Source organism: Ammodytes marinus (genome assembly GCF_949987685.1).
Source record: "Ammodytes marinus genome assembly, chromosome: 5".
NCBI lineage: Eukaryota > Metazoa > Chordata > Actinopteri > Uranoscopiformes > Ammodytidae > Ammodytes > Ammodytes marinus.
The window spans coordinates 2,242,965-2,263,454 of NC_137234.1; the positions used below are offsets into that span (position 1 = coordinate 2,242,965).

The window sequence follows — 20,490 nt, forward strand, 5'->3', positions numbered from 1 at the left end:
GAGAAAAAGACAGAGAGAGAGAGAGAGAGAGACAGAGAGAGAGAAAGGGAGAGAGAGAGAGAGGAAGAGAGACAGAGAGAAAGACACAGAGAGAAAGAGAGAGAGAGAGAGACGGACAGAGTGAGAGGGAGAGAGAGAGAGAGAAAGACAGAAAGGGAGAGAGAGAGAGGGAGAAAGAGAGAGAGAGACAGAGAGAGAGACAGAGTGAGAGGGAGAGAGAGAGAGAGACAGAGAGAACGACACATAGAGAGAGAGAGAGAGAATGGGAGAGAGAGACACACACAGAGAGAGAGACACACAGAGAAAAAGACAGAGAGAAAGACAAACAGAGAGAAAGAGAGAGAAAAAGACAGAGAGAAAGACAAACAGAGAGACAGAGAGAGAGAGAGAGTAAGTGAATGCAGGTGAATATGGTAACATTTGTAAAGTATAGGTGTCATCATGAAACTTTGCCAGTTGACTTTTTGCATGAAAACAATACTTTTTGTATAACAAAATTATGAATTTCTTGGATTTGCAACCTTCCGTTTTATTTTATTTTAACTTAAATGTGCAGTGTGTAATATGACATCATCAAGAAAGTTCTACAAAGTTCTAGAATGCAACGCTCCCTGGGTAACCCCAACCCTTTAGAATAATAACAGAAGCTACAGTGGCCTTCAAGGACAAGAACAATTCTAAATTTTAAACAATGCACCTAATGACATTCCAACTATGACACTTTCAAGATGGCGGCACTAGGCCTCGGTCCAAAATGTGCAGAAATATGGACATATATGAGACCCTTTCTAAGGAAAAAAAAATTATTAAAAAAAAAAATGTCAGCTATTATGCACTAAATTAAATGTACTTATGGATATTATAATTACTTTCTACAAAATCTGCTAGGAAATAAAACCCCAAATTCTACACACTGCAGGTTTAAAGGTGTTGTTTTACCTAGTTTCTGCTCTTCTATTTGCCTTGTAAGTGATATATTCTGTATTGTTGCTGCTTTTTTTCTATTTTACTTGTATATTGCATATTTTCACGTTTCTTTCTTGGCATTCAGTCTGTGGAAAACAAAGGAAGAATTTCACTGTATGACTGAGAACATGATGACAATAAACACTTTCCCTGCGTTCCAATTCCCATACTTCCCTACTATTTAGTATGCCAGAAAAAGATTTAGGATGTTCCAATACGTGCACGTCAATTGTAGTATGCTGAAAATTCATAAATGCCCCCACTAACTCCAATGGCATTTAGGAGTATTCGTCTTTATTCTTGACATTTCTCGACATAATGAAAAAAAAACTTCCTTATCTGATTTGTTTTTTCTCTTCTGTCTGTGGCTCTAAAACTCTTCTGTACTTTAGTATGTAGTGTAGTAAAAAGACTAAAACTCTTCTGTACTTTAGTATGTAGTGTAGTAAAAAGAAGAAGTATGTGATTCGGAACGCAGGGATACGAATGCAAGCTCCAAGGAAGAGGAAGGCAGTCGGAATTGTTTTGGTGACGGACCTATCTGCCTCTCTTCCGGTCGGCGTTGTAAACACGTGAGAGAGAGAGAGAGCGAGACAGCTAGTATGGCTTCACGCGCACAGCAGATTCCTCTACTCGGTGTGTGTGAGGGAGACTTGGACCCAAAGCGACACCAGTCCTCGTTTCTCACCAATAAAATCGGCGGTCTTCCTGACTTTCTACCGGGCTTCCCTCGCTCCTTTCCCCGCTGTGGAAGCTGTCAAACCCCGCTGGCTCATGTGGTCCAAGTGTACTGCCCCCTGGAGGCCTCGCCCTACCACCGGGACCTTCACCTGTTCGCCTGCCCGGGGACAGAGTGCCTTGGGCGGGCAGAGAGTTGGAAGGTGCTCCGCTCTCAGGCTCTGGAGGTGGAGACTTCGGCGGGTACTCACGGTCAAACCAACCCGCCTCAGGACGCTCCTCTGGCGGCCACGGACTGGTGTGATGCCGCTGATGACTGGGGGATGGAGGAAGAGAAGGCATCAACTCCACAAGCAGACGGCAAAGGTGAGAACTTTAAAGCCCTACTTCACCGGTGGAAATATGAAGGTGTATTGAACTCTGAGATCCTATGTAGTATAAATGTGCAAAAAGTTTAGAAATCGGTTCATCCTAGCCTGAGAAAAGGCAGAAAGAGCGTGTTATGGTCTCACTGTCTGTCTCACACTGAGGGAAGAAAAACCTCATTCATTATATTATAATAGCGATTTTGTTATGATAGAACGCCGGTTCTGTATGAGTGAAGTATTCCTTTAAATACGTGTTTATTTTGAGTATTTTTCTCAATTTTTTTTTCATTTAAATTAGTAAGAAGAAATGAATGAAGAATTGTATATGACATGTCAAATTAAAAGCAAACTAAAATATAATTTAATTGAATAATAAATTATTATTTCACAAATAAGAAACTACCCGACATTAAAATGATTTATAAGGCAAAATGCTGTTAAAAAAAACAATATAATTTCCTTGTCAGCTTTATTATTATTAAAAATAATTTGTCTGTAGTTATGTAAAAGAAAAGTCAAAATAATAAGACAAAATATATGAGAGTTAAAAATAAAATGCTAATGTTTTATTTCTTCCAACTCCTTTTTGGGCACGTCAATGCTGCTTGATGGAATATATAATGTGAAATAATATATTTTTTTTAAAGGTAAATTATTTCCGTTTATTATTTTATTTATCCTTTTTTTTTCGTCTCATCATTATTGTTATTAATAGTATTATTAGTGTTATTGTTAGGGTTGTTTTTTTTTGTGTGTTTTGTTTTTCTGAGTTGTGTGTTGTATGTTTGTTCAGCTCTGGAAAAAAGTAGAGTTGAGTAGAATGAACATTTAGGTTTTATAATATAAACTACTGACAACATTTCTACCAAATTACACCCCAGAAAAATATTGTCATTTAGAGCATTTCCATTAAGTAATGTAGAGATGAAGATTCAAGAAAAATCCAGACTGGTCTCTTAATTTTCTCCGGAGCTGCATGTGTTTATGTTGATGGATAACATTTTAAAAATATTAAAAGAAAATGATTTTGCTTCATATGAAAATGTGATATTTATCTATCTGTCAGAAGAAGAAAAACATTATACTATTAGACAGGTGTGGAGAGATATATTTAGTAAAGGATAAAAAATGCAATTTAAAAAACAAATGTATTTAAATGTGGTATTTATCCATCAAAATATTATAAAACATATTTTCAGTCATATTACAAGGTGCAGTGTGTAATATGACATCATCAAGAAAGTTCTACAAAGTTCTAGAATGCAACGCTCCCTGGGTAACCCCACCCCTTTAGAATAATAACAGAAGCTACAGTGGCCTTCAAGGACAAGAACAATTCTACATTTTAAACAATGCACCTGATGACATTCCAACTATGACACTTTCAAGATGGCGGCACTAGGCCTTGGTCCAAAATATGCAGAAATATGGACATATATGAGACCCTTTCTAAGGGAAAAAAAAATTATTCAAAAAATTTTTTTCAGCTATTATGCACTAAATTAAATGTACTTATGGATATAATAATTACTTTCTACAAAATCTGCTAGGAAATAAAACCCACAATTCTACACACTGCAGCTTTAATCTCTTTCTTTCCTTTGTTTTCCAGCGGTCGTTGTTGGTGTTGACGTGAGCAGCCTTCAGCTACACAGCCTCAGTTTGTCTGAACCACCATCAACACAAACACACACACAGGAACCAGAGGAGGAGAAGGATGTTCCCGTTCTACAATCCTACTTCATCAACGTGTACGCGGAGACAGATCTCAGCGAATCGGACTTCCACGACTTAAAACACGCTGAAAATCTGCTCAAGGAGTACGAACGTCGAGAGGGATTGCGTGTGGGAGATATGGACGAAAACGAAAGCAGCAATGGCGGAGGCGGGCAAGAAAAATACGAGAAATCAAAAGCCAGGCACGGGGACGCAATTTTCTCTAGATTCATGAAAAAAATCTCGTTATGTCCTCAACAAATTCTCCGCTACTGCCGCGGCGAGAAACCCCTTTTCATATCAGAACCACCGGCGAATTTAACTCAACTCGTGTCGACGTGTGGCGCTTGTGGAGGCCCCAGGACGTTTGAAATGCAGATTATGCCGGCACTAGTTAGTTTGCTACGATGGAGAGATGCTAGTAAAGATGGTGGAAGCAGTGGGTGTGGAAAAGAGGTAGAATTGGAGTTTGGGACGGTGTTGGTTTATACTTGCAAAGAAAGCTGCTGGAAATCTGACTCTAGATCAGCTGTGGAAGAATTTTGCTTTGTACAAATGGACCCAGACCAACAGCTGTTTAAATGACTTTGGTTGCGTTCCGAATCTCATACTCTTTCTTTTTTCTATCCTACATACTACATCCGACGATAGAAAGAATCTAGTTAGGATGCAGTAGGCACACTATTGGGACATACTTTTACTTTCTTATTTCATCATAACATTGCGCCTTGATCTTGCCTCTTGCTTTTATATCCGTCACATCCCCGTTTGTTTTCATATGGAGGCTTCGTCGATGTGACGTCACTTCACGTGCGCACTGGATTGTGGGTCAGAATCGCCCAAATAGGATGCACTTTTCAACACTAACAATCTTGGCCGGATGAAGTAGGACATCCGGGTACTTCTAACCATCCTAAATCTGGCCACAAGAATCGGGACATCCTAAATAGTAGAAAGTATGCGATTCGGAACGCAACCAACGTGTGGGTTTAAAACTTTTCCGAAACATTTGAATGTGTATTTCCAAAAAATATATATCGATAGTTCATATACAGTATCTCAGAAAAGTGAGTACACCCCTCACATTTCTTCAAATATTTCATTATATCTTTCCATGGGACAACACTGAAGATATGACACTTTGATACAATGTAAAGTAGTCAGTGTACATTCACTGTCCCCTCAAAATAACTCAACACACAGCCATTAATGTCTAAACTGCTGGCAACAAAAGTGTTGGTTTATACTTGCAAAGAAAGCTGCTGGAAATCTGACTCTAGATCAGCTGTGGAAGAATTCTGTTATGTTCAGATGGACCCAGACCAACAGCTGTTTAAATGACTTAAAAAACAAATTATAGTAGTAGTATTTATACAGGTAAATCCCATTGAGACCGGAGACTCTTTTTCAAGGGAGACCTGTTTTCCTTTCCCACGTTACCATTCACACACACATTCATACACCGATAGCAGCAGGCTAACTATCGACATTCACACGAGGCAAGGTGGGTGAAGTGTCTTGCCCAACAACCATGACACAGGTGGCAGGGCGGGGATCGAACCTCCAACCCTTTGATCATCGGCCGACCCGCTCTACCAACTGAGACACAGTCGCCCCGACTTTGTGTAGGTTTAAAAGTTTTCCCAAAAATGTACATGTGTATCTCCAAAAAAAATTCCAGGGGCGTTGTACTATGGCTGACCCTGTGTGAGGACCCCCTCTGGAGTGTGTGTCTGTCTGTTTGTGTGTCTGTGTTTCTGTCTGTCTGTGTGTGTGTGTGTGTGTGTCTGTCTGTCTGTCTGTCTGTCTGTCTGTCTGTCTGTCTGTCTGTCTGTATGTCTGTATGTCTGTGTGTCTGTCTGTGTGTCTGTACTATGGCAGACCCTGTGTGAGGACCCCCTCTGGAGTGTGTCTGTCTGTCTGTCTGTCTGTCTGTCTGTCTGTCTGTCTGTCTGTCTGTCTGTGTGTCTGTCAGTGTGTCTGTCTGTGTGTCTGTACTATGGCTGACCCTGCGCTCTGACCCCCTCTGGAGTGTGGGAACTTGAGAGGGGAGATGAGAAAAACAAATGTCAATGTGGCCTTGTGTAAATTGACAAATAAAGAAACTTAACTGAACAGTTTACAGGATATTTATTAAATGATTCAGGAAAGTATTTCACATAATGTCAGACATGTTTTGGGATTTCTCTGAATGTTTTAAAACACTAACGGTCTGTCTCTCTTTGTGTGTGTGTGTGTGTGTGTGTGTGTGTGTGTGTGTGTGTGTGTGTGTGTGTGTGTGTGTGTGTGTGTGTGTGTGTGTGTGTGTGTGTGTGTGTGTGTGTGTGTGTGTGTGTGTGTGTGTGTGTGTGTGTGTGTGTGTGTGTGTGTCTCTCTTTCTGTGTGTGTGTCTGTCTCTCTTTCTGTGTGTGTGTGTGTGTGTGTCTCTCTTTCTGTGTGTGTGTGTGTGTGTGTGTGTGTGTCTCTTTCTGTGTGTGTGTGTGTGTGTGTGTGTGTGTGTGTGTGTGTGTGTGTGTGTGTGTCTCTCTCTTTCTGTATGTGTGTGTCAAAAATATTCAAAAACATTGACAGGTGTATCTAACAAATAATAATAATAATAATCTGTAATTTATTTCAAAAAGACAAACTTTGAAATCTAAATTCATTGAGTCTAGAATAAACCAACTTTTCAGATGGTTGACATGTCTGTATTAATCATTATTTAACGGGTTTTCTGTAATATTCATATATTTTGAGATTGACTGTATTTTTTTATTCCATGAGTAAACCAAAACTAAAGGTATTAGGTGTTATTAATTTAGGAACAACAGGTTTTGGAAAAGTATACAAATAAAATACATTTAAATGCTCCTAGATTTTATTTTCATAGTTGTTAAAATGTAAAAAGTTGCAGCTGAGAGTTTAGTTCTTGTCGACTTAAACCTGCAGTGTGTAGAATTTTGGGTTTTATTTCCTAGCAGATTTTGTAGAAAGTAATTATAATATCCACAAGTACATTTAATTTAGTACATAATAGCTGAACATTTTTTTTTTGATAATTTTAATGTTAATGTTTTCCCTTAGAAAGGGTCTCATATATGTCCATATTTCTGCATATTTTGGACCAAGGCCTAGTGCCGCCATCTTGAAAGTGTCATAGTTGGAATGTCATCAGGTGCATTGTTTAAAATTTAGAATTGTTCTTGTCCTTGAAGGCCACTGTAGCTTCTGTTATTATTCTAAAGGGTTGGGGTTACTCAGGGAGCGTTGCATTCTAGAACTTTGTAGAACTTTCTTGATGATGTCATATTACACACTGCACCTTTAATGGGTTTTCTGTAATATTCATATATTTTGAGATACTGTATTTTTTTATTCCATGAGTAAACCAAAGCTAAAAGTATTAGGTGTTATTAATTTAGGAACAACAGGTTTTGGATTCTCGTAATGACTGTTTTTTTTTAATATACTTTATTGTATGAGCAAGGGCTGGTTATCATCTTATTGTTCACATTTACAGCATCCTACAATTTTTGTTTTTGCAAATAGTTAAAAGAAAGCAGAATGAAAATAATTAAATATTTATTATAAAAATGTAAAGAAATGATTTACATACACATAAATATATACAGAAAGAAAATGGGGGAATAAAAGTATACAAATAAAATACATTTACATGCTCCTAGATTTTATTTTCATAGTTGTTAAAATGTAAGAAGTTGCAGCTGAGAGTTTAGTTCTTGTCGACTTAAACCTGCAGTGTGTAATATGACATCATCAAGAAAGTTCTACAAAGTTCTAGAATGCAACGCTCCCTGGGTAACCCCAACCCTTTCGAATAATAACAGAAGCTACAGTGGCCTTCAAGGACAAGAACAATTCTAAATTTTAAACAATGCTCCTGATGACATTCCAACTATGACACTTTCAAGATGGCGGCACTAGGCCTTGGTCCAAAATATGCAGAAATATGGACATATATGAGACCCTTTCTAATGGAAAAAATTATTCAAAACATTTTTTTCAGGTCAGGTCAGGGTAAACTTTATTGTCCTGTTAAGGAAATTTGTCTTGGGCATTGTGCTACATTTTGCTTAACCAGTAGACAACAACAATATGACACAGTAAAAACACAGTAAAACCTTGGCCTACACATTGGACAAAGCTAAAACAACAAGAACATCACACGGTAATTCTAGGACATAAAAACATTCGGACAATTTAAAGTGCGAGAAAAAGTGCCTGAGTTTATTGCACACTGCTCTATTGCACGTGGTCTATTGCACTAGTTAACCAGGCCTATGGACATTAATGCATTTAAAATGCTGTACAGTAAAGTGCTGAGTGCTTGTGTCCATTGCCCTATGGGCTATTGCATTAGTTTTTATGATTGTTCAGAAGCTTAATAGACGCTGGTACTAACGATAATTTAAAACGGTTCGTTTTCCATCTTGACATACGAAACCTTCTTCCTGATGGAAGAAGCTCATATTCAGAGGATAGTGGATGAGTGGAGTCTGAGGAGATTTTTATTGCTTGAGTAATAACTGACTGGTTATACAGTTCCTCTATGGACTCATATTGTTTTATTCCTATGATCTTCATGGCTGTTTTGTGCATGCTCCTAAGTCTGTTTTTCAGTTGCACTGTTAGGTTGCCATACCAGGCTGTGATTCCATATCTGATTTTCAGCTATTATGCACTAAATTAAATGTACTTATGGATATTATAATTACTTTCTACAATATCTGCTAGGAAATAAAACCCAAAATTCTACACACTGCAGGTTTAAGATGTTAAAATGAGACATATTACAAAACTGACTTCCAGGAGTGCAGAGAGTGGACAAGCATTTCCCTTGATCGGTAATAAACAATAATGTCTTTGTAACACTGAAGAGTACATTCAACATTCAAGGTGGTTTATTTGTCATATGCATTTGACAAAGGATCCCATTGTAAACTGCTGCTGAGTTTAGCTCCTCCCACCACACACACGCACTCATACACACACACACACACACACACACACACACACACACACACACACACACACACACACACACACACACACACTCTCCTCCCACCGCCGCTCGCGCCCCTGTTCTCTATCACGTCCGCATTGAACCTTTAAATACTGAGACTCTACGCTCGTAACTCATTCGTCTAGTCGCATTACCAACTGGAAGGAACCATGTCAGGAAGAGGCAAGGGAGGAAAGGGACTCGGCAAAGGAGGCGCCAAACGCCACCGCAAAGTCCTCCGTGATAACATCCAGGGAATCACCAAACCAGCGATCCGCCGTCTGGCTCGTCGCGGCGGAGTGAAGCGAATCTCCGGCCTGATCTACGAGGAGACCCGCGGTGTGCTCAAGGTCTTCCTGGAGAACGTGATCCGTGACGCAGTGACGTACACCGAGCACGCTAAACGTAAGACCGTCACCGCCATGGACGTGGTGTACGCTCTGAAGAGGCAGGGCCGCACACTGTACGGCTTCGGCGGTTAAACAGGATCAATCATAACAACAACCCAACGGCTCTTTTAAGAGCCACACACTTTGTAGAGAGAGAATATATTCCTGAACATGTTTAAACTAAATCCAAATGTAACATCTCGCATATTTAAGATCTTAAAGGTGCAGTGTGTAATATGACATCATCAAGAAAGTTCTAGAATCCCCCTTTAGAATAATAACAGAAGCTACAGTGGCCTTCAAGGACAAGAACAATTCTCAATTCTAAACAATGCACCTGATGACATTCCAAAAACATGGATTCCTCCATAAGACTTACCCTCTCAATGTGCAAAATGTAATATTAATATTTGTAATTCTCCGCTCAGGAGGATAATTCAGATTATTGGCAGAGGTGATTTTACACCAATGAGGACATATTTATGAATGAGGATATTGATTTTAGCTAATAAATTACTTAAAATGTTACACAGTGTCCCTTTAATGACATTAGTATTCCCAATGTTGTTTTTAGAGACGATTTGAACAAGAATATCTTTTAATATAAATGATTAAACATTTTATGAATTGCTGTAGTTTTATAGAGGAATCAAACTCACTTTTACATCTGACCCAGGCCACGGAGTGATGCGTACAAAAAGGATAATATAGTAATATATAACCCGCCATAAATAAATATATATAATTATTAGTGGTGGGCCGATAACGGCGTTAACGGCTGCGTTAACGCAAGACTCTTATCGGGCGATAAAAAAAATATCGCCGTTAATCTCTTAATTCCACCTCCTGTTCGGCTCAGGGGAGATGCTGTTCGCCGTCGGGGTGAACCCCTTCCGCACGTGAAGGCTCGCTTCACGTGCGGGAAAGCTATAGTGTGAGCGGCCACAGCTTGTATTTTGGTCATATCTAACACTGGACTGCAGGCCTATATAAAAGTGTTGTACCTTTGCTTTCTTTGGGTTAAAAAAACTCCATCAACTCAGTATCCGTCTAGTCCAAAAAAACTCTGTCAGCTGCTGCTGCAGACGGTGTGCAGACGTGCTCGGAGAATCGGCATCGGCGCATCAACAGTCATTCAATGCAGCGGCAGTAATCATACAACCGAACGGTGTAGAAAGTCCCGTCAGTTAAAAATAGTGATCCAGATTTTAAATCCATGTTAAAATCGGAAGGATATAAAGCTAGTTAGCTTAAAAAAAGTAGCAAACATGTCAACTGTGATGTGTTCAGGCCGGCTCAGTAATATGATTGATGTGTTCAAATGCAACACAAAAAAAAAGAAATTTGAGATTTTGGCGAAACTTGTTTTCCCAGCAAGATAAAATAGATAGTAAAGATGGAATGGAATTATGACCTGTTTAATGTCCTATCTAGAGCTATGATCATATCAGCAATTAAAGCAATAATACAAGTTCTATTTCAACAAAATAATAGAAAATTATCAATTTTGATATCAATAAAGACTTGGATCGTTAAGGAGTCTTGAAAATGGTATCAATATCAATACAAATTAACTCTCCTGTCATCTGAGAGAAATTAAGATGATTTAATTTTTTTAACCGTTAGTATTTACCGGTTAAAAATATTATCGGTTGACTGGTTTACCATGGACATCCCTTATACTGTATAAATGTATATCATACATTGTATGTTTTTTTTTGTGTTATCCCAGTTAAGTTTATTATTAATTTTTTATCATTTAATATTACTTTTAATAGTTCCGGGACGTTGGAGCAATAACCTGGTGTTTTGACACTTCAGTGTGCACTGTGAATTTGAAGTAATGTTCAGTTTTTGAATAAAGATGCAGCATTTACAAATGTTTATTTTTTTTATCCGATTCATCGATTAATCGAAAAAATAATCGACCGATTAATCGATTATTGAAATAATCGTTAGTTGCAGCCCTAAACAATTCATCGTTACCTCTTATGGCCTACAGTTCAAAGTTCATGTTTAACTGAATAAACAGTTTGTAAACACAAGTACATCTTGTTGAACATTATTTATTTTCATCACCAATTATCATAGTAGAACAGCTTCCTCAAGCAGTTTGTGATGCATGTTGGAAACAGGAGATGAGCCCCTGGTCTGATGCGCCACCTGGCTTGAGAAACACGTTCTCAAAGACTTACTTTGTGTCATTATTTAGGAGCACACACATATTATGAATGAATTCAAATGAGACATTTTAATCTAGATTAATCTAGATTAATTTCAAAATTAATCTAGATTAATCTAGATTAAAAAAATTAATCTATGCCCACCTCTAATAATTATAGATACTAGTTTAAAGGTGCACTGTGTAACTTTGGGTGTGTCAGAGAAGTGCCATTTTTTTTCTAAGGTATATTCTCATAACTGAACAAACAAACTTTCCTCACAGGAAAATGTGATCCCTGGAACTCTTTTATATTCCTCCAATTATTATTGATGGCACATGGAGTTTATACCTTCTGCTGTACGTTGCACACACACCCCACATTTTCAAGTAAACTTTATCGTGTTTTTCCTGCAATTATTTATATTATATATTTATATTATTTATTGTATTTTCCAGACACAGGAAGTGAACCTGCCTTTATATCTGATCCAAGTCACAGTGCAATGAGTACAAAGTGATAAGATACTACTAGTAATAAAAAAGTAATATACAGCCCACAATAAATAAACATTAGACACATCGAACGCAATATGAAGAACATTATTTGCTTTGTGTCAGTGAAAAACATTGGAACAACTATATTATTGTGACATGCATTCATTTCACTATAACTTTGTGTGTGTCAGAGAAGTGAAACATTTTCTAAGGTTTATTCTCATAACTGAATAAACAAACTTTCCTCACAGGAAAATGTAGATCCCTGGAACACTGTTCGAAGTTAGAAAGCTTCCTGAAAAGTTACTGTTTCACTGTTGTTGTTGTTTACAGCAGCAGGGCCCACAGTTTGGTTTACAAACATATTCTAGTCTTACGTTTGGTTCCAGGTTCCTCAAAATAATTTGATTTATGATGATAGAATTATTCAATACTAAGAATTACATGTAGAGAAAATATGTTTAGTAAACTAACTGCAGGCTCTGTGAATGTAAACAAACCCCCCTCCTGTGAAACTACACACTGACCCTTTAAAGTAATACATATTTGACTCACTCCACATTTCTTTCAACGAGCCTCCTTTACACACAACTCAACTTCAAATATATAAAGTCATGACTAATCTTAAAAATGTGCTCATAGGGACACATTTACTGCGCATGCTCAGTCCAGAAAGCAACAACAGCCAATCCGGTGCGAGCAGCGACACAGTCTAATCTGCATCAGGCAACACACAAACAAAGCCTCGCTGCAACATTGTATCATTCTACTCAGCTGATCTTTCACTGACCCGAACATGCCTGGAGCAGAGACCGTCAAAGCGCCCAAGAAGGGCTCCAAGAAAGCCGTGTCTAAAGCCACCAAGACCGGCAAGAAGAGGCGTAAGTCCCGCAAAGAGAGCTACGCCATCTACGTGTACAAAGTCCTGAAGCAGGTCCACCCCGACACCGGCATCTCCTCCAAGGCGATGGGCATCATGAACTCCTTCGTGTCCGACATCTTCGAGCGCATCGCCGGCGAATCTTCCCGCCTCGCTCACTACAACAAGCGGTCCACCATCACCTCCCGGGAGATCCAGACCGCCGTCCGCCTCCTGCTGCCCGGCGAGCTGGCCAAGCACGCCGTGTCCGAGGGAACCAAGGCCGTGACCAAGTACACCAGCTCCAAGTAAAACCACGAGCGCCGTTTCTACCACGACAACAAAGACACAACGGCTCTTTTAAGAGCCACACACTTCCACAGTCAAGAGCTGCTTTCCTGTTTACACTCAGTTTGCGCAATGTTTTGATATTTATGTTTTACCTAAAAGGTTGATTTAGTAACTGCTACATAGTAATGCATAACATTACGTTTGTTTTGCCCTTATAGTGTACTCTTGTAATTGCACAAGTCCGCTGCATATTGTAGCTACATAATGTTCCTCATAAATAAAGAGTCCATTAAACTGAGACCTTTTTCACACTGACAGCGAGGCGTCAGTTTATCGTTGGGATCATATTGAGGTAGTTTTTTATAGCCTATGTATCGTTTTGATAGCCCGATAGAAGTCTTCTACACTTATTTATCTCTTGCAACATGTAGAACGGTGTGATATTCTATGTATATGAGCTTTTATGAAGAATAAATTCGAGAGAAATACAGTTCCGTCCAAAAAATAATTCCCCCTAGAACATAGAATATATTAAATGTTTTTTTAAATGCCAGACACTTTAACATTGAACTAATAAATGGTAGAGCCCTGTTGTTTAGGTCTGGATCCTCAGTTAACATCATAGATATATAAAATGCCTTCTGTTTCCGCCTTGCCGCCGAAAGTTTGAACACGGGGAGAGCTGAGCGGTTGGGCAAAATCTGTGCGCGCTCACGTGGGCGGCAACCGCAGCTGTTGTAACCGCCTCCTCTCTGCCGCGCTTCACTCAGTTTGAAATGAAAAAAGGCGGCGAGATAAACTCAAGGTATTTTTTTAGTAACTACAACATAGTTATGCATTGCCTATTACGTTTTTCTTAGTTTCTTTGCCGTTATATTGTACTCAGTCTCCTGCAGTTTTTATTGTTGCAGAGATAATGTTCCTCAGTCTATAAAATAGTCCATTACTGTTTGACTTTTACACTTTCTTCTATTTTTATTTTCATTTTGAGTGAGGCGAAACATTTTCTTATGTATATATTCTCATAACAAACTTTCCTCACAGGAAAATGTGATCCCTGGAAATATTGTTTGAAGTTAGAAAGCTTCCTGAAAAGTTACCGTTTCACTGTTGTTGTTGTTTACAGCAGCAGGGCCCACAGTTTGGTTTACTAACATATTTTAGTCTTACGTTTAGTTTCAGAAATATATGCCATGGCCATCTTTGACCGCTAGAAGGCAGAGTAAGGCAGGATAATGAATATATGAACCTCACTAGAGCATTTATTTATTCCCATGTTCTAGTTTCTGATCGCTTTAAGGCGCTATATACTATCTTTACACATACTTAACTCAACCTGACACCAAACCATCAAAACAAAACATTCTACTTCTCTTGAAAAAGTCAAATGTATTTATAAAAGCCCATTTATAACAGTTCTCACTGACCAACGTGCTGTACGCAGTGCATTCAGTATAGGTAAACAATTAAGGTTAAAAAAAAAACAATAACGATATTATAATAAAATAAAATACATTTACACCCAGACATTAAACACAAAAGCAAAACTGTTATCGCAAAACTATTTAAAGTCTTTGAAAAAATTTTTTTTTCACAGCGATTCACACAAACAATCACGTGAATAAAGACAAGGAGCAACAAAACAATCTGACAGTACAATAAATAACTAACTAAATAAATAAATAAATAAATAAATAAAAATCACTTCTTCTGTTTCCATGACAGTTTGAAATGAAGGTTTGTTTGTGAACAAAGCTACACAGGTTTAGAATATTGACGTGTATTTGAAAACATTTCTTATTGCTGCTTAAAGATGGCGGGAAGAGAGAGAGAGAGGGAGAGAGAGAGGGAGAGAGAGAGAGAGACGGACAGAGAGAGAGAGGGAGAGAAAGAGAGAGGGACAGTGTGAGAGGGAGAGAGAGAGAGAGAGGCATAAAAGTGTCATAAAAGTATGCGATTGATTCAGATGAATGAATTAATCACAGAGCCTGTAATTAATTAGATAAACATTTTTTAATCGCTTGACAGCCCTAATTTGAACATAATAAAACACTTACTGGATAAACATAACCGTAGGTGTTAATCCACAGCCTATGCTCTGTAAACTGGTATGTACACAAAGGGAATGTCAACATATCTGAAGCTTTGTTTTCAAAGGCCCACCAGTTTACAGAGCCTGACAATTATAAACAACTTTCATTCAGTAACATTTTCCTATTTTCGTTTGATACTGTATGAATGTCCTGCTGAAAGTTTTTTTTTAAAATCCGGAACTCTCTTCTGATTGGCCGATTACTCTAACGTCCTATCCAGCCAATCAGCGATCAGTCCCTGAGCGAATATAAACTCGTTGCCGGCTCCAGGACGTCATTCTCATCTCTTTTCTCTCGTTAGAATTCAGAACAAACACCAATCTCTGCAAAATGTCTGGACGTGGTAAGGGTGCCGGTAAGGTCAGAGCAAAGGCAAAGACCCGCTCCTCTCGCGCCGGGCTCCAGTTCCCCGTGGGCCGCGTGCACAGGCTGCTGAGGAAGGGTAACTACGCCCACCGCGTCGGAGCCGGAGCGCCCGTGTATCTGGCGGCGGTGCTGGAATACCTCACCGCTGAGATCCTGGAGCTGGCTGGAAACGCTGCCCGCGACAACAAGAAGAGCCGCATCATCCCCCGCCACCTGCAGCTGGCCGTCCGCAACGACGAGGAGCTCAACAAGCTGCTGGGCGGAGTGACCATCGCTCAGGGCGGCGTGCTGCCCAACATCCAGGCGGTGCTGCTGCCCAAGAAGACCGAGAAGGTCGCCAAGAAGTAGATCCTCTTCAACCACCAACAACACAACGGCTCTTTTAAGAGCCACACACTTCTACCCAAAGAGTTAACCTTCAATTATATAATGACGGAAATATCACAAGCTTTGAGTATGTTACCTGTAGATGTTATAGATTAAAAATAGCCATGTCGAAAATGCTGCATCACATATTCAGCTTTGTGACGCCAGTTAAAGGTATAGTAGGTAACTATGGAGAATGTTGACATATCACTTTGTTAAAATAAGTGAATATCTCCTCACAGCCTGCTAAGTGTGTGTGCTGACTGTTTGTGTGTGAATACACAGCCTAGGCTCTGTAAACTGGTAGGGGCCTTAAAATAAGCAGACCAGCTATGTTATTGTATTGTATATTTTGTTTATACAGATTGTTCGTGTGATTGTTGTGTGAAAACATAATAAATAAATGCTCCAGTGAGGTTCATATATATTCATTATCCTGCCTTACTCTGCCCTCTAGCGGCCAAAGATGGTCATGGCATATTTTTTTTGGAACCAAACGTATATGACTAGAATATGTTTGTAAACCAAACTGTGGGCCCTGCTGCTGTAAACAACAGTGAAACAGTAACTTTTCAGGAAGCTTTCTAACGTCAAACAGTGTTCCAGGGATCACATTTTCCTGTGAGGAAAGTTTGTTTATTCAGTTATGAGAATATACCTTAGAAAATGTTTCACGTCACTCAAAATGGAGAAAAAAAATTTGAGTGTAAGAGTCAAACAGTGTAGGCCAGGGGTGTCAAACTCATTTTGGTCCGAGGGCCACATACAGCCTCTCTGATCTCAAGTGGGCCGGACCAGTAAAATAATGGCAAAATAACGTACATATGTCAAATCCAAATCTTTAGCTTTGTTTTTCAGTTATATGCTTTATCACTCAGCCTATGTAACCTACATTATCACGGATCACAAGGGATCTCTGTAGCTCCCAGGAAATGTCTTAGTAAAGGTTGCTGCTGGCCATGGGAATAGGAGGTGCGGCGCGGAGCGCCGCAGCAAAAATTTTGGGGGTATTTTGCTCAAAGATGCCAATACGCACTAATGAAATAAACAACTGTTTATTTGAATACACAAATACAACAGGCACTGACCTTACAGTTGTCCAATTTTGTTTACTATATGTACAGAGACACATTTTGTGCAAACATGCAGACAGTGCAAAATACAATTAAATAAAAGTGCAACTACTGTTTTGATTTATTTTTAAATACAGAGGTTATTTGTTGTTTTGGAATACGTTTTTCCCAATTTAATTTAATTTTAACTTACTTTTTTTTTTTTTTAAATGCTCAGAAATGTGTGCTCTACAAGTCGCGGGCCGGATGTTTGACACCACTGCCTTAGACACTTGACATAATCAATCATCAATATTAGCATGCTACTTGGCCACATATATTGGCCTATTTACAGCCCTCAGAAAACTGACAGCTCTTCTTAGATGCAAGTTCATCAATTCATGGCTTAAAATCCTGAGCTGTAGAACTTTCAGCAGACATTCCTAGCTGTAAGCCACGTAAGTTTCCTAACAGTTGGGAGCGTATGCAACGTGCGGATATGGCACAGGCTCCATGAAGAAGAAAAAAAATAAAAATAAAAAATTATTTTATTATTATTTTTTTTTTTCAGAATTGATTCAAATCGGCCGAATTGATTCGCGGGCCACATGTGGCCCGCGGGCCTTGAGTTTGACACGTGGTGTAGGCTGATGGATTATTTAATATACGGAGGAACATGCCTACGATAAAGAATGCCTACGATATCAAAAGTAAAAAAAACGTGGCAGAAACACAAGGCATCGTTGCAAACTGAGTTCAATATTAAAGTCTCAGGCATTTAAAGGTGCAGTGTGTAATATGACATCATCAAGAAAGTTCTACAAAGTTCTAGAATGCAACACTCCCTGGGTAACCCCACCCCTTTAGAATAATAACAGAAGCTACAGTGGCCTTCAAGGACAAGAACAATTCTAAATTTTAAACAATGCACCTGATGACATTCCAAAAACATGGATTCCTCCATAAGACTTACCTGCTCAATGTACAAAATGTAATATTAATATTTGTAATTCTCCACTCAGGAGGATAATTCAGATTATTGGCAGAGGTGATTTTACACCAATGAGGACATATTCATGAATGAGGATATTGATTTTAGCTAATACATCACTTAAAATGTTACACAGTGTCCCTTTAAATATCTACAACATCATCATCATCATCATCATCAACCTTTATTTAAACAGGAAAAATTGCTAAGAAACAATGTCTTATTTAAGCAATGGCCTGGTAACATAGTTATGCATTATCTTTTTTTTTTAATTGTAGCCTAAATGTTCCTCAGACTGTCTTGCCACTTTTTTTAAAAACATATTTCATGTCCAATTAATTCTAAAAGCCCATTTGTTGTGGATCAAAATACAGAATCACTGAATTGTGAAGGAAAACTAAATCCTGCTTTGAAGTAAAATACTTTCTGATATCTCTAAGAGTCACATCCTTCACTCTTAGGAGTCGCAGTGAAAGCGTCACAAAATATAGGGTCAGAAATGCTTAAACAGTTGAATAAAATCTGAAAAAAAATACGTTTATCTCCGACCCACAGTGCAATAAGTTCAAAAAGAGTAATGTATAGGCTATATGCAAATGATTAAATTCGAAGGAGAGGCTTTGTCAGTTGTTTAAAGCTGCACTAGCCTATATAACTTTGTGTGTGTCCATGAAATTAAGTGAAACATTTTCTAAGGTATATTCTCATAACTGAATAAACAAACTCTCCTCACAGGGAAAATGTGATCCCTGGAACACTGAAGTTAGAAAGCTTCCTGAAAAGTTACTGTTTCACTGTTGTTGTTTACAGCAGCAGGGCCCACAGTTTGGTTTACAAACATATTCTAGTCTCACGTTTGGTTCCAGAAAAAAATATGCCGTGGCCATCTTTGACCGCTAGAGGGCAGAGTAGGGCAGGATAATGAATATATGAACCTCATTGGAGCATTTATTTATTATGTTTTCACACAACGATCACACGAACAATCTGTAAGTATAAATAAAATATACAATACAATAACATAGCTGGCCTGCTTTGTTTAAGGCCTACCAGTTTACAGAGCCTAGGCTGTGTATTCACACACAAACAGTCAGCACACACTTAGCAGGTTGTGAGGAGATATTCACTTATTCTAACAAAGTGATGTCAACATTCTCCATAATTACCTACTATACCTTTAACTGGCGTCACAAAGCTGAATATGTGATGCAGCATTTTCGACATGGATATTTTCAACCTGTAACATCTGCAGGTAACATACTCAAAGCTTGTGATATTTCCGTCATTATATAATTGAAGGTTAACTCTTTAGTTAGAAGTGTGTGGCTCTTAAAAGAGCCGTTGTGTTGTTGGTGGTTGAAGAGGATCTACTTCTTGGCGACCTTCTCGGTCTTCTTGGGCAGCAGCACCGCCTGGATGTTGGGCAGCACGCCGCCCTGAGCGATGGTCACTCCGCCCAGCAGCTTGTTGAGCTCCTCGTCGTTGCGGACGGCCAGCTGCAGGTGGCGGGGGATGATGCGGCTCTTCTTGTTGTCGCGGGCAGCGTTTCCAGCCAGCTCCAGGATCTCAGCGGTGAGGTATTCCAGCACCGCCGCCAGATACACGGGCGCTCCGGCTCCGACGCGGTGGGCGTAGTTACCCTTCCTCAACAGCCTGTGCACGCGGCCCACGGGGAACTGGAGCCCGGCGCGAGAGGAGCGGGTCTTTGCCTTCGCTCTGACCTTACCGGCTCCCTTACCACGTCCAGACATTTTGCAGAGATTGGTGTTTATTCTGAGTTCTAACGAGAGAAAAGAGAAGAGAATGACGTACTGGAGCCGGCAACGAGAATATATCCACTCAGGGACTGATCGCTGATTGGCTGGATAGGACGTTAGAGTAATCGGCCAATCAGAAGAGAGTTCCGGATTTAAAAAAAAAATCAGCAGGACATTCATACAGTATCAAACGAAAATAGAAAAATGTTACTGAATAAAAGTTGTTTATAATTGTCAGGCTCTGTAAACTGGTGGGCCTTTGAAAACAAAGCTTCAGATATGTTGACATTCCCTTTGTGTACATACCAGTTTACAGAGCACAGGCTGTGGATTAACACCTACTGTTATGTTTATCCAGTAGCTAAGTGTTTTTATTATGTTCAAATTAGGGCTGTCAAGCGATTAAAAAAAAAATCTAATTAATTACAGGCTCTGTATTCATCTGAATTAATCGCATACTTCTATGACACTTTTATGCCCCTCTCTCTCTCTCTCTCCGTCTCACTCTGTCCGTCTCTCTCACTCTCTCTTTCTCTCTCTCTCCCTCTCTCTCCCTCTCTCTCCCTCTCTCTCTTCCCGCCATCTTTAAGCAGCAATAAGAAATGTTTTCAGATACACGTCAATATTCTAAACCTGTGTAGCTTTGTTCACAAACAAACCTTCATTTCAAACTGCCATGGAAACAGAAAAACTGATTTTTATTTATTTATTAATTTAGTTAGTTAGTTAGTTAGTTAGTTAGTTAGTTAGTTAGTTAGTTAGTTAGTTAGTTAGTTAGTTAGTTAGTTAGTTAGTTATTTATTTATTATACTGTCAGGTTGTTTTGTTGCTCCTTGTCTTTATTCACGTGATTGTTTGTGTGAATCGCTGTGAACAAAAAAAAAACATTTTTCAAAGACTTTGAATAGTTTTGCGATAACAGTTTTGCTTTTGTGTT

The 20,490-nt window shown here is 39.1% G+C and overlaps 6 protein-coding genes across 6 annotated transcripts in view; 4 read left to right on the forward strand and 2 right to left on the reverse strand.

The window, feature by feature from the left end:
* Window positions 1–20,490, reverse strand: part of dus2 (dihydrouridine synthase 2) — a 172,299-nt gene that overhangs the window by 82,857 nt on the left and 68,952 nt on the right. The window lies entirely within an intron of this gene.
* On the forward strand, window positions 1,551–5,720 carry pdcd2l (programmed cell death 2-like). Its single transcript, XM_080027861.1, has 2 exons — window positions 1,551–2,010; window positions 3,625–5,720. Exons 1-2 carry the CDS (start codon window positions 1,569–1,571, stop codon window positions 4,311–4,313), a joined length of 1,131 nt encoding a protein of 376 aa, XP_079883987.1. The 5' UTR covers window positions 1,551–1,568; the 3' UTR covers window positions 4,314–5,720.
* Window positions 8,901–9,212, forward strand: LOC307250337 (histone H4; the record flags this gene model as incomplete). Its single annotated transcript, XM_080027385.1, has 1 exon — window positions 8,901–9,212. One exon carries the CDS (start codon window positions 8,901–8,903, stop codon window positions 9,210–9,212), a length of 312 nt encoding a protein of 103 aa, XP_079883511.1.
* LOC307251007 (histone H2B-like) lies at window positions 12,575–12,949 on the forward strand (the record flags this gene model as incomplete). Its single annotated transcript, XM_080028302.1, has 1 exon — window positions 12,575–12,949. The coding sequence occupies one exon, from the start codon at window positions 12,575–12,577 to the stop codon at window positions 12,947–12,949; it is 375 nt and encodes a 124-aa protein (XP_079884428.1).
* Window positions 15,338–16,041, forward strand: LOC307251005 (histone H2A-like). Its single transcript, XM_080028300.1, has one exon. It carries the CDS (start codon window positions 15,352–15,354, stop codon window positions 15,733–15,735), a length of 384 nt encoding a protein of 127 aa, XP_079884426.1. The 5' UTR covers window positions 15,338–15,351; the 3' UTR covers window positions 15,736–16,041.
* LOC307251006 (histone H2A-like) lies at window positions 18,792–19,561 on the reverse strand. Its single transcript, XM_080028301.1, has one exon. It carries the CDS (start codon window positions 19,545–19,547, stop codon window positions 19,164–19,166), a length of 384 nt encoding a protein of 127 aa, XP_079884427.1. The 5' UTR covers window positions 19,548–19,561; the 3' UTR covers window positions 18,792–19,163.

What these genes read in the sequence shown, in the direction of transcription:
- LOC307251006 (XM_080028301.1), bottom strand. Translation starts at nt 19,547, where the DNA reads ATGTCTGGACGTGGTAAGGGAGCCGGTAAGGTCAGAGCGAAGGCAAAG.
- pdcd2l (XM_080027861.1), top strand. Translation starts at nt 1,569, where the DNA reads ATGGCTTCACGCGCACAGCAGATTCCTCTACTCGGTGTGTGTGAGGGA. An exon ending in TCCACAAGCAGACGGCAAAG is followed by an intron (nt 2,011 to 3,624) that starts GTGAGAACTTTA and finishes TTTGTTTTCCAG; the next exon opens with CGGTCGTTGTTGGTGTTGAC.
- LOC307251005 (XM_080028300.1), top strand. Translation starts at nt 15,352, where the DNA reads ATGTCTGGACGTGGTAAGGGTGCCGGTAAGGTCAGAGCAAAGGCAAAG.